The 16,626-nt window shown below is 44.5% G+C and overlaps 1 protein-coding gene across 1 annotated transcript in view; it reads right to left on the minus strand.

The window, feature by feature from the left end:
* Positions 1–9,659: 9,659 nt before the first annotated feature.
* LOC134927638 (transmembrane channel-like protein 2) overlaps positions 9,660–16,626 on the minus strand; it is a 374,176-nt gene continuing 367,209 nt past the window's right edge. The window contains exons 18-20 of the mRNA XM_063922391.1: positions 12,465–12,543; positions 11,993–12,116; positions 9,660–9,926 (exon numbers count right to left, since the gene is read on the minus strand). Of these exons, the coding sequence (XP_063778461.1) occupies positions 9,721–9,926; positions 11,993–12,116; positions 12,465–12,543 (409 nt within the window). The 3' untranslated portion in view covers positions 9,660–9,720. The remainder of the gene's footprint in view (positions 9,927–11,992; positions 12,117–12,464; positions 12,544–16,626) is intronic.

A 16,626-nucleotide genomic window follows, 5' to 3' on the forward strand; every position in this document is an offset into this window, starting at 1 on the left:
AAAGGCTCTCCTAAGAAGGAGATGGAGCAAATGTGTGTGTGTGGTGTCTCCGTCGACAACGCCGAAACCTGACTGGATATGTGGAATTAAGTGCTAAGGTAAATTTATTGCACAAAAAATTAGAGAACAGACAGGGAATCAACCCATGTTTGTCCCTATGTCGCAGGGACCTTCAGAGTCTCAAAACGCCCACTATCCAAAATAATAGACACTGATACCGACACGGAGTCTGACTCCAGTGTCGACTACGATAATGCAAGTTACAGCCAAAACTGGCAGAAAAGTATTCAATATATGATTATTGTAATAAAAGATGTTTTGCATATCACTGATGACTCATCTGTCCCTGACACGAGGGTACACATGTTTAAGGGGAAGAAAGCTGAGGTAAATTTCCCTCCTCTCATGAAGAAAAAGAGCGGGAATCTCCAGACAAGAAACTGCAGATTCCCAAAAAGAATTCTCATGGCGTATCCTTTCCCTGCTAGGGCCAGGATACGATGGGAATCTTCCCCTAGGGTGGAAAAGGCATTGACACGTTTACCCAAAAGGTAGCGCTGACTTAACAGCTATCCTCAGGGATCCTGCAGATAGCATGCAGTAAAGTACTTTGAAGTCTATTTACACATTCTTGTACACTACTCAGACCGGCGATTGTGTCGGCATGGGTTTATAGAGCTGTAGCAGCGTGGACAGATACCTTATCAGCAGAGATTGACACCCTAGATAAGGATACCATGTTATTGACCCTAGTGAATTCCACATGCAGCCAAATCTCTCCCAGGATCTATTCTGTAAGACCTACATACCCTCCAACATTTTACACAGAAAAATCGGTACAAATCCGAAAAAGGGGCGTGGTCGTGTGTAAAGGGGGCGTGGCCACGTCCCTTTTCCTATACTTTCAATGGAAGTTTGGAGAGGCAAAAATCGGTACAGACCATGAAAAAAAGGTACTGTACCTATTAAAAAGGTACAGTTGGAGGGTATGGACCTATTGAGGAAGCCACACCACTTATACTTTTGAGATTGTTAAACCAGCTATATAATTCTTGAATTTCGTTGTATGTTGGTCAACATCCGAATCAGAAATAGTCTTGAATTTAAAATTGGACACCACACTTTAGGTAGTTTGCAAAAATGCCGACATATGGTTGTCAGCACTCCTAAGAGATTATAACCAATAGTATTCCTAGGCGACCCTGTAAGGATTTACGCCCAATTAGTTTTAAGGTGGTTTATACAAAACACCATTATCCAACCGATTACACATTTAAGAAGGAATACCTCTTAAGCTCTAATCAGGAGCCCTGATATAAGAGCTTCATCCACTAAGTCCAGATATAGGAGATTCTGAATAATCGTACATTAAAGGTTATGATCCTTTATATTAATTCATCATGAGCAAATTAGCCTTTTCCTATATTCGTTGGCCCTGATGAAGTCGATAAGACGAAACACGTTGGATTTGTCAGTCAGATAATCCCAACCTAGTCTGTAAAGATACTCCCTGTCGAGCTCGCACCTTCAAAAGGTGAGGGGATATCTAGATTCCACCTTACAAACGTGTTGGCTGTGTACTCTTTTAGTTGCATTTTATTGACACAATTTTATACTTTGAACTGTGTATACGTTATTAAAATAACTTTTTACTAATTGGCCTGTTGGCCTTTTGTTTGAGTGACTATTTGGTGAGGGGTGTCTGTTACAGGTCCCCAGATTTAAATACCCTCCAGTCTACATTCCGACGAAAATAACGCTGGAAGAACTGTGTAATTACATTCCACTTTAGCGCACTTGGGAATTTGTGTTTATTCATATATATATATATGTATATATATAAAAGATGCTGTCTTATATATAAGACATGCCCAAAGAGACATTGGTCTACTGGGTTCTAGAGTCAACGCTATGTCGATTTCTGCTAGACGTGTCCTGTGGAACATGCAATGGACAGGTGATACCGACTAAAAGAGGCATATAGAGGTTTTACCTTACAAGGCTGAGGAATTGTGTGGAGAAGGGCTCTCGGACCTGGTCTCCACAGCTATAGCTGGTAATCATGATCTTTTGCCTTATATTCCCTCACAGCCTAAGAAAGCACGACATTATCAAATGCAGTCCTTTCGGTCGCAGAAAAACAAGAAAGTACGAGGAGCGTCCTTTCTTACCAGAGGTAAGGGCACAGGGCACAGCTAGATCCCAGGAACAGAAGTCCTCCCCGGCCTCTACTAAATCCACCGCATGACGCTGGGGCTCCGCTAAGGGAGTCCGCCCCAGTAGGAGCACGTCTTCGACTCTTCAGCCACATCTGAGTTCACTCACAGGTGGATCCCTGTGCAATAAATCTCAGGGTTACGAGCTGGAATTCGAAGAGGTGCCTCCTCGCCGGTTTTCCTTGTCGGGCCTACCGGCTTCTCCCCCAGAAAGGGAGATAATATTAAATACAATTCACACATTGTATCTCCAACAGGTGGTGCTCAAGGTTCCCCTCCTGCAACAAGGAAGGGGATATTACTCAACCTTGGCTGTAGTCCCGAAACCGGACGGTTCGGTCAGACCTATTTTAAAATTAAAATCTCTGAACCTATACTTGAAAAGGTTTAAATTAAAAATGGAATCGCTCAGAGCGATCATCGCCAGCCTGAAAGGGGGAGATTTTATGGTGTATCTAGACATAAAGGCTGCATACCTTCATGTTCCCATTTATCCACCCCATCAGGCGAACCTGAGAATTGCGGTACAGTATTGTGATTACCAATTTCAGGGGAATTGGCAGAAATGATGGTGCTCCTACGCAAGCAAGGAGTCACAATTATCCCATACTTGGACGATCTCCTAATAAGGGCGAGATCAAAAGAGCAGTTGTTGAACAGCGTGTCACTTTCGCTGAAGGTGTCACAGCAACACGGCTGGATTCTCAATATCCTGAAGTCACAGTTGGTTCCTATGACTCGTCTGCCCTTCTTGGGTATGATTCTGGATACGGACCAGAAATGGGTTTACCTTCAGATAGAGAAGGCCCAGGTACTCATGACTCTGGTCAGGAACCTGTTGAAACCAAGACAGGTGTCAGTGCATCACTGCACTTGAGTCCTGGGAAAGATGGTGGCATTATACGAGGCCATTCCCTTCGGCAGGTTCCATGCGAGGACCTTCCAATGGGACCTACTGGACAAGTGGTCCAGGTCACATCTACAGATTCATCAGTTGATCACCCTATCCCCCAGGGCCAGGGTATATCTCCTGTGGTGGCTGCAGAGTGCTCACCTTCTAGAGGGCCGCAAGTTCGGCATTCAGGACTGGATCCTGGTGACCACGGACGCGAGCCTCCGAGGTTGGGGAGCAGTCACACAGGGAAGAAATTGCCAAGCTCTTTGGTTAAGTCAAGAGACTTGTCTTCACATCAACATCTTGGAACTAAGGGCAACGCCCTACGTCAAGCAGAGACCTTACTTTGCGACCAACCGGTTCTGATCCAGTCAGACAACGTCACCGCAGTAGCTCATGTAAACCGCCAAGGCGGCACAAGGAGCAGAGTGGCGATGGCGGAAGCCACCAGAATTCTTTGCTGGGCGGAGAATCATGTAAGCGCACTGTCAGCAGTGTTCAGTCCGGGAGTGGACAACTGGGAAGCAGACTTCCTCAGCAGACACGACCTACATCCTGGAGAGTGGGGACTTCATCAGGAAGTCTTCGCACAGATTGCAAGTCGGTGGGGATTGCCACAGATAGAGATGATGGCGTCCCGCCTCAACAAAAAGCTACAGAGGTATTGTGCCAGGTCAAGAGACCCTCAGGCAGTAGCGGTAGACGCCCTAGTGACACCGTGAGTGTTCCAGTCAGTCTATGTATTTCCTGCTCTTCCTCTCATTCCCAAGGTGTTGAGAATAATAAGGAAAAGAGGAGTGAGAACAATCCTCATTGTTCCTGATTGGCCACGAAGGACCTGGGATCCAGATCTGCGGGAAATGCTTACAGAAGATCCGTGGCCTCTTCCTCTAAGACAGGACCTGTTGCAACAGGGGCTATGTCTGTTCCAAGAATTACCGCGGCTGCGTTTGACGGCATGGCGGTTGAACGCCGGATCCTAGCGGAAAAAGGCATTCCGGATGAGGTCATTCCTACGCTGATAAAGACTAGGAAGAACGTGACATCTAAACATTATCACCGTATATGGCGAAAATATGTTTCTTGGTGTGAGGCCAGGAATGCTCCTATGGAAGAATTCCATCTGGGCCGTTTCCTTCCCTTCCCTTCCTACAAACTGGAGTGAATTTGGGCCTAAAATTAGGCTCCATTAAGGTTCAGATTTCGGCCCTATCCATTTTCTTTCAAAAAGAATTGGCTTCTCTCCCAGAAGTTCAGACTTTTGTGAAGGGAGTGCTGCATTTTCAGCCTCCTTTTTGTACCTCCGGTGGAGCCTTGGGACTTTAAGTGGTGTTAAGTTTCCTTAAGTCACACTGGTTTGAACCACTTAAAACGGTAGAGTTAAAATATCTCACTTGGAAGGTGGTCATGTTATTAGCCTTGGCTTCGGCTAGGCGAGTGTCGTAATTGGCGGCTTTGTCACATAAAAGCCCCTATCTGGTTTTCCATATGGATAGAGTGGATTTGCGGATCCATCCTAAATTCCTGCCAAAAGTGGTTTCATCCTTTCATATGAACCAACCTATTGTGGTGCCTGTGGCTACGCGTGACTTGGAGGATTCCGAGTCCCTTGATGTGGTCAGGGCTTTGAAAATTTACGTGGCCAGAGCGGCTAGAGTCAGAGAAACAGGGGCACTGTTTATCCTGTATGCAGCCAACAAGCTTGGTGGCCCTGCTTCAAAGCAGACTATTGCTCGCTGGATCTGTAACACGATTCAGCAGGCGCATTCCACGGCAGGATTGCCGTTACCTAAATCGGTCAAGGCCCATTCCACTAGGAAGGTGGACTCTTCTTGGGCGGCTGCCCGAGGGGTCTCGGCACTACAGCTGTGCCGAGCTACTACTTGGTCGGGATCAAACACATTTGCAAAGTTCTATAAGTTTGATACCCTGGCTGAGGAGGACCTCCTGTTTGCTCAATCGGTGCTGCACAGTCATCCGCACTCTCCCGCCTGTTTGGGAGCTTTGGTATAATCCCCATGGTCCTTACGGAGTCCCCAGCATCCTCTAGGATGTAAGAGAAAATAAGATTTTAAACCTACCGGTAAATCTTTTTCTCGTAGTCCGTAGAGGATGCTGGGTGCCCGTCCCAAGTGCGGACTACTTCTGCAAGACTTGTATATAGTTATTGCTTAAATAAGGGTTACGTTATAGTTTTCATCAGTCTTGGACTGATGCTATGTTGGTTTCATACTGTTAACTGGGTAGTATATCACAAGTTATACGGTGTGATTGGTGTGGCTGGTATGAATCTTGCCCTTGGATTAACAAAAATCCTTTCCTCGTACTGTCCGTCTCCTCTGGGCACAGTTTCTCTAACTGAGGTCTGGAGGAGGGGCATAGAGGGAGGAGTCAGTGCACACCCAGATCTAAAGTCTTTCTTAAAGTGCCCATGTCTCCTGCGGAGCCCGTCTATCCCATGGTCCTTACAGAGTCCCCAGCATCCTCTACGGACTACGAGAAAAAGATTTACCGGTAGGTTTAAAATATTATTATTATTATTATTATTATTATTATTTTACTGCATGTACAGAAAAGCTTCCAACAAATATAGATCCATATTATTTTAGGTGATATTTTAGGTGAAGCCTTGTGGAGAAACCATATTTGGATGTTTGCATAACTTGATATGATACATGTACAGTATCTATTACCAGCCACAATTGCACTTCATGATTAGATGGAGTACATATACAAAGTTTTTCTACAATAAATTTGGAACTTTCAGTCAGCAATCCAATTCAGTGCGAAAGTCTGCAGGAGACTGGTGAGATGAAGCTTAGTGCATTGTTACTAGTAAGAAACATTACTTATTATTGCTCCCATTTCATACAAGAACAATAAAAAATAAGCATGCTTTATCAGAATCAGAATCAGCTTTATTGGCCAGGTGTACTCACGTACACTAGGAATTATTTGTGGTACAATGCATCGCCAAGCAGCAACATGGAGGAAAAACGTAGCATACATTACAAACATTACACATATGAGTTCAACTGTACAGTAGACATATTATACATTTAAGACTAAAAACTAAGGCTGCTTGGCAGAGCAGCACCGAGGCAGCCATCCGCGGCGCCAACTAGAACTCACACAATGCACATAATACAGAAGATTTAAGTATTACATCAAAAGATAAACCACACAGACAAAGACACAGAAAGAATAATGCATGATTGGTGTAGGCATTTTGAGTAATAACCTCCAGGGGTTGTGTATTCCACCCTCACAAGGCACCAGGTGCGGCAGCCATCTTAGGTGCACTGCGTAGGATTACCCAGGGTGGAATAGTCCACCCCTAGAAGAGAACACAAAATGGGGAGATTGCTGAGTCCTTAAGTTCAGAGTAGGGTTCCAATAAAAACATCAGGTCCACGCATTTTTCATCCCATCCACAAGCGCACCAGATAAGGCAGCCATGTTGGGCGCACTACAAGGTTACACAGTGGGAGATGAGCCATACAGGGGCCAAATGCATGTATGGGAGAACTGACATGTGTGTAGGAGTATGCTATACCCTGCATGGAAAGATCCAAATGAAGCACACCCCGCCCACGGAGGAACCATCCGAGGCAGCCATGTGGGGCGCACTGCATAGGTTACTGCTGGCAGGGTGTGCAACCAATTTAGGTACACATTACGGGAATAGCACACAGTGGGGTGGAAGTACCGTGTAAGAAGAAAGAGAAGAGAAAGACACATTTGCAGGAAAACTGTACTAACATTATTTTGTGAAAAAGATAAATGTCCTGGTCTCATGAGAGCAGTGCGGGTGGGTGTGAGAATGTGGGGTGCACACTAATGTCCAATGGAACTGACCCAGCAAAATCTGGTCCTGATGCACACGTCCCTCAGTTCCCTGCTCAGCTTGAGGGGTAGTCCCGGGGGCAGTCATGATGTTCTTGGACACAGAAGTAGTAGGCATTGGTCCTGGTGTTCTCATGGCAGAGGTGAGGAGAGGCCACATAATGTTCCAGATTTCTTTCTTGATGCTGTTCAATGTTTGTTCAACTGTTTTTTTAACTGTTCATTTTCAAAACGCTTAGAGAAGGAACGCTTTGAGTATTGGAACGCACAGCTGACATGCACAGCTGTGCATGGTTGAAGTTACAGATATACTATGGGAAATTGACCCAACTACAGCTGAGGCAAATTTCCCACTAATCAAAGGTGTTACATTACACAGTGTTTGACTAAACAAACACCAGCCCAGTCAGCCTTAATTAAATATGCGGCACTGACCAAGCTTTGAAACATAGGTATTTTAAATTACAAACAAAAGCATAAATCACAAAACTGTCTAACAAATGATTTGAACATACAGTACATTTGGATATTTACCATATCCAGCAGGACCTTTTGCTGAATTTAGTGTGTCCCTTATACTCAGGCTGTAGACACATTAGGAACATTAATGTTTCTATGTGAGTAGGAGAACTTTAATGCTAATTATATGATTATCCTTAGTACGGATGTACATATTTACAACTTATTAGTAGTCAATAAATGCAAAACAGTCCAATATTAAGCAATACATTTGGAGATATGGAAGGATACTTGATTAGCTATTAACTCTGAGATATCTCCACAGAGATTCTTTACATTTATTAGGACATTTTAGAACAAGAGATCAGGGTCATGTTTAGGGTCAGGCTGAATGGGCTGCAGCCTAGGGGCCCCTACAACCACCAGGAAGCAGGACTGTGTTCTATTTTGCTGTTGTAGGCTAATGCTACGTAACTGTCCCAGTGGCTCCTGGTGGCATCCAGTGTTAGGCCTCCGAGTCCTTACCAAGATATTAATGATGTAACATTATATTTAGATACTTTGTAATATTATTACGTTTCAGTGCTACAGTATACAAGAAATGTGTCTAGATATAGCAATTCTGTTTATATTTATGGCAGGTATTAGCACAGTGAACACTTTCCCTAACAAAATCCATTATGATGAAATGCTAACTGAATTTTGGGAGCATCTAAGATTTTATGATTCTACATTCTCTAACCATTGAAAGTGACAGTGTAAATTTGAATGAAATATATTGTGGCAATGGGGCAGTCTGGTACAATGGAACCACTGGTGTTTATCAGTTAACCACAGGGAAGTCATGCATAAAGGAAAGATACACCCTTTTGGAATAAAGCTCAAGAATAAATAGAACACTCCAGTCTCCTGTCCTAAGAAGAATAGGGTGACGGACCTACCCTGTTTGACTCACCACGGGGGTGGATAAGGGGGAAAGAAATTTTCATCCTTAGACCTCACTACAATCTTGTTCCCTTCTCTCTGTTTTTTTCCTTGAATTTGAGAAATCAAGTCACGTGGGATTGAGAGTCCTAACCATCATGAGGAAGTCGACTATATCTCGTCGGCCTGAACAGTGAGGAACATCTAAGGACTATTTCCCAGTATATGAGCACTGATTCCTATGTATGGTCACATTTACATTTTATACATTATTTGAAGTTAGCGCTGTTTACGGTTGTTTCCAATTTCGTTTGTAAAAGTTTCCATTTTCTGGTGTGTGTGGTGATACACCAAGTGATACGACCACAGACTGCTGCTCCTAGAGTGCGCATTAGAATTCTCTCCTAGTATTTATCAGTTAGTGATAAGGCCAATTGGTGGCTTCTGTGATGATCTTGGGACCTTTGTCAGTGCCTTGTTTGAACACTAACTGTCCGATAAGTTTCCAATCCGCTGTTTTCCTCTACATATATTCTATATTATAGATTTTACCCCTTATCTTGAGATACTGCGCTCTCTGAGCACCACTTCTTCCTGTTATTTTATTTTGTTTAGCAATATTTTAATGTTTAGTAATGCTACCCTTAAATATTACACTTACTTTACAATACCAAAACATACTTGATTTCAAGATGTGCACAAGTGTGTAACCCTGAGTTTCTGAGGTTGAATATTGTGCTTTGTATAGGACTGTGATGCAGTGCACAATGGCCCTCATTCCGAGTTGTTCGCTCGCAAGCTGCTTTTAGCAGCTTTGCACACGCTAAGCCGCCGCCTACTGGGAGTGAATCTTAGCTTATCAAAATTGCGAACGAAAGATTAGCAAAATTGCGAATAGACACTTCTTAGCAGTTTCTGAGTAGCTCCACACTTACTCGGCATCTGCGATCAGTTCAGTGCTTGTCGTTCCTGGTTTGACGTCACAAACACACCCAGCGTTCGCCCAGACACTCCTCCGTTTCTCCAGCCACTCTCGCGTTTTTTCCAGAAACGGTAGCGTTTTTTCGCACACACCCATAAAACGGCCTGTTTCCGCCCAGAAACACCCACTTCCTGTCAATCACATTACGATCACCAGAACGAAGAAAAAACCTCGTAATGCCGTGAGTAAAATACCTAACTGCATAGCAAATTTACTTGGCGCAGTCGCACTGCGGGCATTGCGCATGCGCATTAGCGACTAATCGCTCCGTTGCGAGAAAAAAATAACGAACGAACAACTCGGAATGACCCCCAATGTTATTAACTAACAAAATACCTGCTTAACAAATATCAATGGAAGACAAATAGATCAAGGTTTTCTTGGGAGAACCAGTCATTTTAATGTCTCGGATGTGGGTGAGGGAAGCGTGGTGATCCTCCCATATGTGGGCCCATGGGTCTTGGCACAGGTGGACTTGTAATGGCAATATGCGGCGCTGGCATTACTGAGCCTTCTCTTCTTGCAAATCCCGGTGCACTGTTACCTGGTGAGGTTGTTCCATAACCTGGCATTATATTTCTTTGTGCAGGGTTAGATTGATTCTCTTAGGAAATAGAAAAGATACAATTAATGTGGCTCAGGGCACCTTCTTAGCAATGGTATAAGTTCTGTTTACAGTTCTTAGGCGCCCAATCACAAAATATTATTATATAAAGTGTAGTAAAACAAATTCAAGACAAAGGGGCATATGTAATAGGGTCAGAATTTGATGGAGGTGCGGGATGCCGGTCGGTCCCACTTTTTTTAAAGCGGCAATCATTTACAATGCATAGTTTTGCTTTGTAAATTATTGCTGCTTTAAAATAATGTCTGAGATCAGCCGGCATCCAGCACCTCCGACAAACTCGGACCCTATCATACGCCCCAAAGGGCCAGATGTACTAAGCCTTGAAAAGTGATAAAGTATAGAGTGATAAAGTATCAACAAATCAGCTCCTAACTGCCTAACAGGCAGTGTTTGAAAAATAACTCTCCACTTTATCATTTTTCAAGGCCCAGTACATCTAGCCCTTCTAAAGGACGTGTGTGTTAATTTTCCCTTTTACTACAATGGCAAAAAATATAAAAATAAACAACAGTGAGTCAGGTGTATTAAGCCTGGAGAAGTGATAAAGTGGAAGGTGATAACCCACCAGCCAATCAGCTCCTAATGCTGGGTACACACTGGCAGGTATATAGGCCAATCAACTGAACGGCCAATATATCTATTGCATATCTGCAGGTGTGAACAAGCAAAATGTTTGTGAACGATGTCTTTCACAGATATAATACATCTGCTGTACAGCACAGCAGATGTCCAATATATCTGCAGATATATAGGTGCATCTTTCTGTGTTTATGAACAACCACCAGCTACATATGGATTCAGTACGATATCCAGATGTACGGGATGCCTGTGGTCAGAATACAGATAGCGGCATCATGACTATCAGAATACTGACAGCCCCCCAGAAAGTACCCTAAGCCTCCCCTGCCCCCTACCCTAACCCTCCCTTGTGGGTGCCTAACCCTAACCCTCCCTGGTAGTGTTCCTTACTCACATTACACATGCACAGTAATGTCCGTTATTAATATTATGCTACACAGTAGTACCCCTTATACCCATTATACCACACAGTAGTGCCCATATATTTGGGAAGTAATGCACGCTCCTGGGAAAGTTGGCATGGTCTCACTATTTTATATTATGATATGAAACCATTAATATATAATCACACCCTCCCTACACATGAACACACAATTAGCAGCCTTGCACAAAATGCCCACAGTAGTACTCCTTACACATAATGTTCCCAGTATAGTGTCGGATACACACAATGTCCCCAGTATAGTGCAAGATGCACATAATATTTCCAGTATAGTGTGATATACATAATGATCCCAGTATAGTGCCAGATACACATAATGTCCCCAGTACAGTGCCAGATACACAAAATGTCCCCAGTACAGTGCCAGATACACAAAATGTCTCCAGTATAGTGCCAGATCTACATAATGTTTCCAGTATAGTGTCAGATATACATAATGTCCCTCAGTGTAGTGCCAATTACATATAATGACCCCAGTAGTGCAGTGCCAGATACACATAATGCCTCCCAGTATAGTGCCAGATACACATATTCCTCCATAGTGCCACATACACATATGCCCCCATGTGCCAGATACACATATGCCCCTATGTGCCACATACACATATGCCCCATATTGATTTAACTTTTAGATACAGCAGCTATCCTCCCACCCCTGTGTAGTTCCTCACCAGCAGGGATGCCCAGTAATGATCAAAGCATGCCGCAGCGGCAGCCACTATTATTGGTGCCGGGGTTCAGCACTGCACTGCAATCAAGAAACTCTACATAAACTATGCCTGTCAGCAGCCCTTGCGCCCTGCAGCAAGGGCTGCTGGGAGGTGTAGTATATGTAGAGTTTCTTGATTGCAGTGTTGTGCCAGACCTCAGTGCCAATAATAGTGGATTTACCTGCTGGCCGCGGGTGGCACTGATGGATGGCGCCCATCCTCGGCTGGCGCCTCTGACAAGTGCCATCCTGGCCAATAGGTAGATACGCCCCTGACAATTGCCCCTAGAATGAATGTTTATGCTCCCATACCTGTTTCAGCAGCCTGCAGCCTAAGTGCATTCCTTGCACTTGGAGGAAGTAATTCTTCTAGGTCTCTCATAACAGAATTAGCCTGAGTGTTGTTATTCCGTTTATTTTTTTCTTCTTCCCTTTGCTGGGCAGGGAAAACACAGTGAGATCTCCATGTAATTATAAAGATAACAGTATTATGGCTCAATTCCATGACTCGTAGACATTAAGGTCTTTTCTTATTAACTCCATCAGAAAATCTATTACATCTAAATTAGGTACATGCTAAATATTTTAACATAATTGACTTTGGCAGACCTGTGTAATGTACCATAAAATGACAACTGCTTGACTAATTTCTCAATTGGCGAAAAAAAATCTAATGCAGAATTTCTTTTCTTTGCCTTTCAATAATGTTTCCATTCTCTTTCCTGTAATAAAATGTCTCAAATTTTGAATTATGTTTTTACTGTGCAATGAATTCAAAGCTTACCATCTGCATCTTCTTCTTCAAATCTATGTTTGCTTGTTGATAAGCTTTTGAAACAGCATTGAGGTAGTAAATGGCTAATCTGGAAGAAACATTGTTTAGTGGGGTTACATACTGTAATGGCATACAAGTAGGCATCACAATAATAGGTAACTCATCAAATGAATCATTATAACACTGTTGAAGATTTGCTTGTATACAATATAGTTTACACTTTCTAATTTATATACTTATATACTATATAGTTTACACTTTATAGTTTATAATTTACACTTAAAATCCTGCTCATATAATTACCATACTTACAAGGTAAAATAAAACGAGATTTATGGTAAGAACTTACCGTTGTTAAATCTCTTTCTGCGAGGTACACTGGGTTCCACAGGGAATAACATCAGGGTGTAGAGTAGGATCTTGATCTGAGGCACCAACAGGCTGAAAGCTTTGACTGTTCCCAGAATGCATAGCGCCGCCTCCTCTATAACCCCGCCTCCGTGTACAGGAGCTCAGTTTTGTTAACTAGTCCAATGCAGTAGCAGGTAAAAGAGACGACAACCGTTAGTAGACACATACACCAGATTCTCACGACAGGAGAAGGTGTCAGCGGCTAATGTCATACAAACCCAAAGAAGCTAAGTGCGTCAGGGTGGGCGCCCTGTGGAACCCAGTGTACCTCGCAGAAAGAGATTTAACAATGGTAAGTTCTTACCATAAATCTCGTTTTCTGCAGAGCAGCACACTGGGTTCCACAGGGAATAACATTGGGGATGTCCTAAAGCAGTTTCTCATGGGAGGGGACGCACTGTAGCGGGCACAAGAACCCGGCGTCCAAAGGAAGCATCCTGGGAGGCGGATGTATCAAAGGCATAGAACCTTATGAAAGTGTTCACTGAGGACTACGTAGCTGCCTTGCACAATTGTTCAAAGGTGTGCAATCACCATTCTAATTCATCTGGCAAGGGTCTGCTTGTGAGCAGGTCAGCCACGTTTGTGAAAACCAAACAGTACAAAGAGAGAATCAGATTTCCTGATGGGAGTTGTCCTCTTCACATAGATACGGAAAGCCCGTACCACATCCAAAGACCGCTCTTTGGAAGACAATTCAGGAGAGACAAAGGCCGGAACCACAATCTCCTGATTAAGGTGGAAAGAAGACACCACCTTAGGTAGGTACCCGGAACGTGTTCTAAGAACCGCCCGGTCATGGTGAAAAATCAGATAGGGGGACCTACAAGACAAGGCACCCAAATCCGACACCCATCCAGCAGAGGCACTAGCCAGCAGAAACAACACCTTAAGAGAAAGCCACTTAAGGTCTGCAGATTCAAGAGGCTCAAACGGAGACTCTTGTAATGCCTCCAGAACCACCGACAAATCCCAAGGGAGGTTGAATCCGTAACACACCCTGAGTGAATGTATGAACATCAGGTAGAGTCGCAATTTTTCTCTGAAACCAAACCGACAAGGCAGAAATATGAACTTTGATGGAGGCCAGACGAAGGCCCAAGTCCAGGCCCTGTTGTAGAAAGGCCAAAAGTTTGGCCGTACTAAACTTGTAAGCATCATGATTGTTAGATGCGCACCAAGCAAAGTAAGAATTCCCTATGATAAATCCGAGCAGAAGCCGGTTTCCGGGCCTTTAACATGGATTGAATGACCGCCTCAGAAAATCCTTTGGCCCTCAGAACCGAAGCTTCAAGAGCCATGCCGTCAAAGCCAACTGGGCCAAATCCTGATATACACAGGGACCCTGAACGAGGAGATCTAGGCGCTGTGGAAGTAGAAGGGGACGCTCTATCGAGAGACCCTGTAGGTCTGAGAACCAATGCCGTCTGGGCCACGCTGGAGCAATCAGAAGTAGGATTCCTCCTTCTTGCTTGAACTTCCTTATTATTCTGGGCAGGAGTGACACTGGAGGGAACACGTATGGCAGCCAAAAGTTCCATGGAATTGCCAGTGCATCCACGAACGCTGCTTGAGGATCCCTTGTCCTTGCTCCGAAGACCGGAACCTTGTGATTGTGTCGAGACGCCATCAGGTCCACATCTGGGAGGCCCCACTTGTCCACTAGGAGTTGAAATACTTCTGGATGGAGGCTCCACTCTCAGGCGTGTACGTCCTGATGACTGAGGAAGTCTGCTTCCCAGTTTAGGACCCCCAGAATGAACACTGTCGATATGGCTGGCAGATGGCGTTCCGCCCACTGAAGAATCCTTAATACTACCCTCATTGCCATGCAGCTTCGAGTGCCACCTTGATGATTTATGTACGCCACCGTACAGGTGGACAGGCTGTCCCACTTGGCAAGAATCAGTTTCTGCAGATGGCGGGAATGGAATTGAGCGTACTACACCATGTCGAAAGCCGACACCATGAGACCTAGTACTTGCATCGCCGAGTATATCGACACTTGCGGACGAGATAGGAGGCATCGAATCCTGTCCTGAAGTTTCAGAACCTTCTCCTGAGACAAGAACAACTGCTGGTTGTGAGTGTCCAACAATGCCCCCAGGTGTACCATGCTCTGAGCAGGGCCCAGGAAGATTTCTTCCACTTGATGAGCCACCCGTGGGCTTGCAGAAACTGGAGTGTCAGTTCCAGATGACATACTGTAAGAGAATTTCTTGGGAATTCGGCAGGATCAACAAATCCTCCAGATACGGGAGGATCCTGACCCCTTGACGGCGGAGTACAGCCGCCATAACTGCCATGCCCTTCGTGAAGACTTACGGGGCCGTGGTCAAACCAAAAGGTAAAGCCCGAAATTGATAATGGAGGTTGCCCACAGCAAACCTCAGGTACTGCTGATGCGACATTGCAATAGGAATATGCAGGTAAGCATCCTGTATGTCCAGGGAGTCCATATAATCCCCGGGCTCCAAGGCCAGAACAATAGAGTGAAGAGTTTCCATACGAAACTTGGAGACTCTCACAAATTTGTTCAAGGACTTGAGGTTGAGAATGGGCCCGGAGGACCAATTCGGTTTTGGGACTAGGAACAGCGGTGAATAGTACCCCTTGCCTCTCTGAGCCAGAGGCACCTGTACCACCACTCCTGTATCCAGGAGGGACTGTACCACCGAATGAAGAGTTTTTGCCTTCACCTGTTCTGAAGGGACTTCTGCCAAGCAAAATCGATGAGGAGGACGATTATTGAAGGATATGGCATAACCGCGAGTGACGACTTCCCATACCCAGGCGTCGGAAGTGGTCTTCAACCATTCCTGGGTAAACCCTAGAAGTCGGCCTCCCACCATGGGATCCCCCAGATAGAGGCCCGCCCGTCATGCAACAGGCTTGTCAGTTTTGGAAGCAGGCTGACAGGCAGCCCAGGCACGTTTAGGTTTGGGCTTAGTGGTTTTGGAAGTGCGAGCCTGTTTCGGGTACGCCTGACCTTTTGCTTTACCTGAAGGACGAAAGGAGCGAAAGGAAGTACTCTTAACCTTCGGGAGAGAGAGAGATGCAGCTCCAGGGCAGGAACATTTACTCTAAATGGTGCCCTGGGGCTGGAGGATGGGGCTACAGGTCAGAGCCTTATCCTCTTGCTGGACTTCACCACCTGGTACTGTGGGCCATATAAAAAGTTTTTTTTAAATAATGGTTTTTATTAGTTTGAACACAAATAAAGCCAAGTACAATAGTTTACAATGCAAACGATGTCCAAAAAAGGTTGACTGATTTGAGAAGCCAGCATATATAACATAAACCAATAACAGTACATCACGATATTCAGTATACTTATCATGCACTACCGAACTCGGCGATGAACAAATATAGACCTAAGAAAACAACAGATAGAGAGAGAGAGTAAGATAAGGAGAGAGACAATACAGTGACACACACAGGGAAACATAAAAACACGGGTCAGACTCCAATCATAGGAGTGTTCCTAAAATGGCATAGTGAAACCTAAATGTAAGGTATGAGATATAACAAATGTAATCAGGTAACATCAGATTGTGGGGAACGCAATTGTGACAGATCTGTAGAGCCAGTGATAGCCAAAGGTAGCCCGCCCCGCTCCCGAAATTCCTTCCATTTCAACCAAGTTTTCCACACCGAGGGAGGCGATATCGAATATATACCTCCTGCTGTTTCAAATAGAAAATGCTTATGGGTACTGTTAACAATAGCTTGGATGGTGGGTATTTTCTGTGATTTCCAC

The sequence above is a fragment of the Pseudophryne corroboree genome, chromosome 5 (assembly GCF_028390025.1).
Source record: "Pseudophryne corroboree isolate aPseCor3 chromosome 5, aPseCor3.hap2, whole genome shotgun sequence".
Lineage (NCBI taxonomy): Eukaryota > Metazoa > Chordata > Amphibia > Anura > Myobatrachidae > Pseudophryne > Pseudophryne corroboree.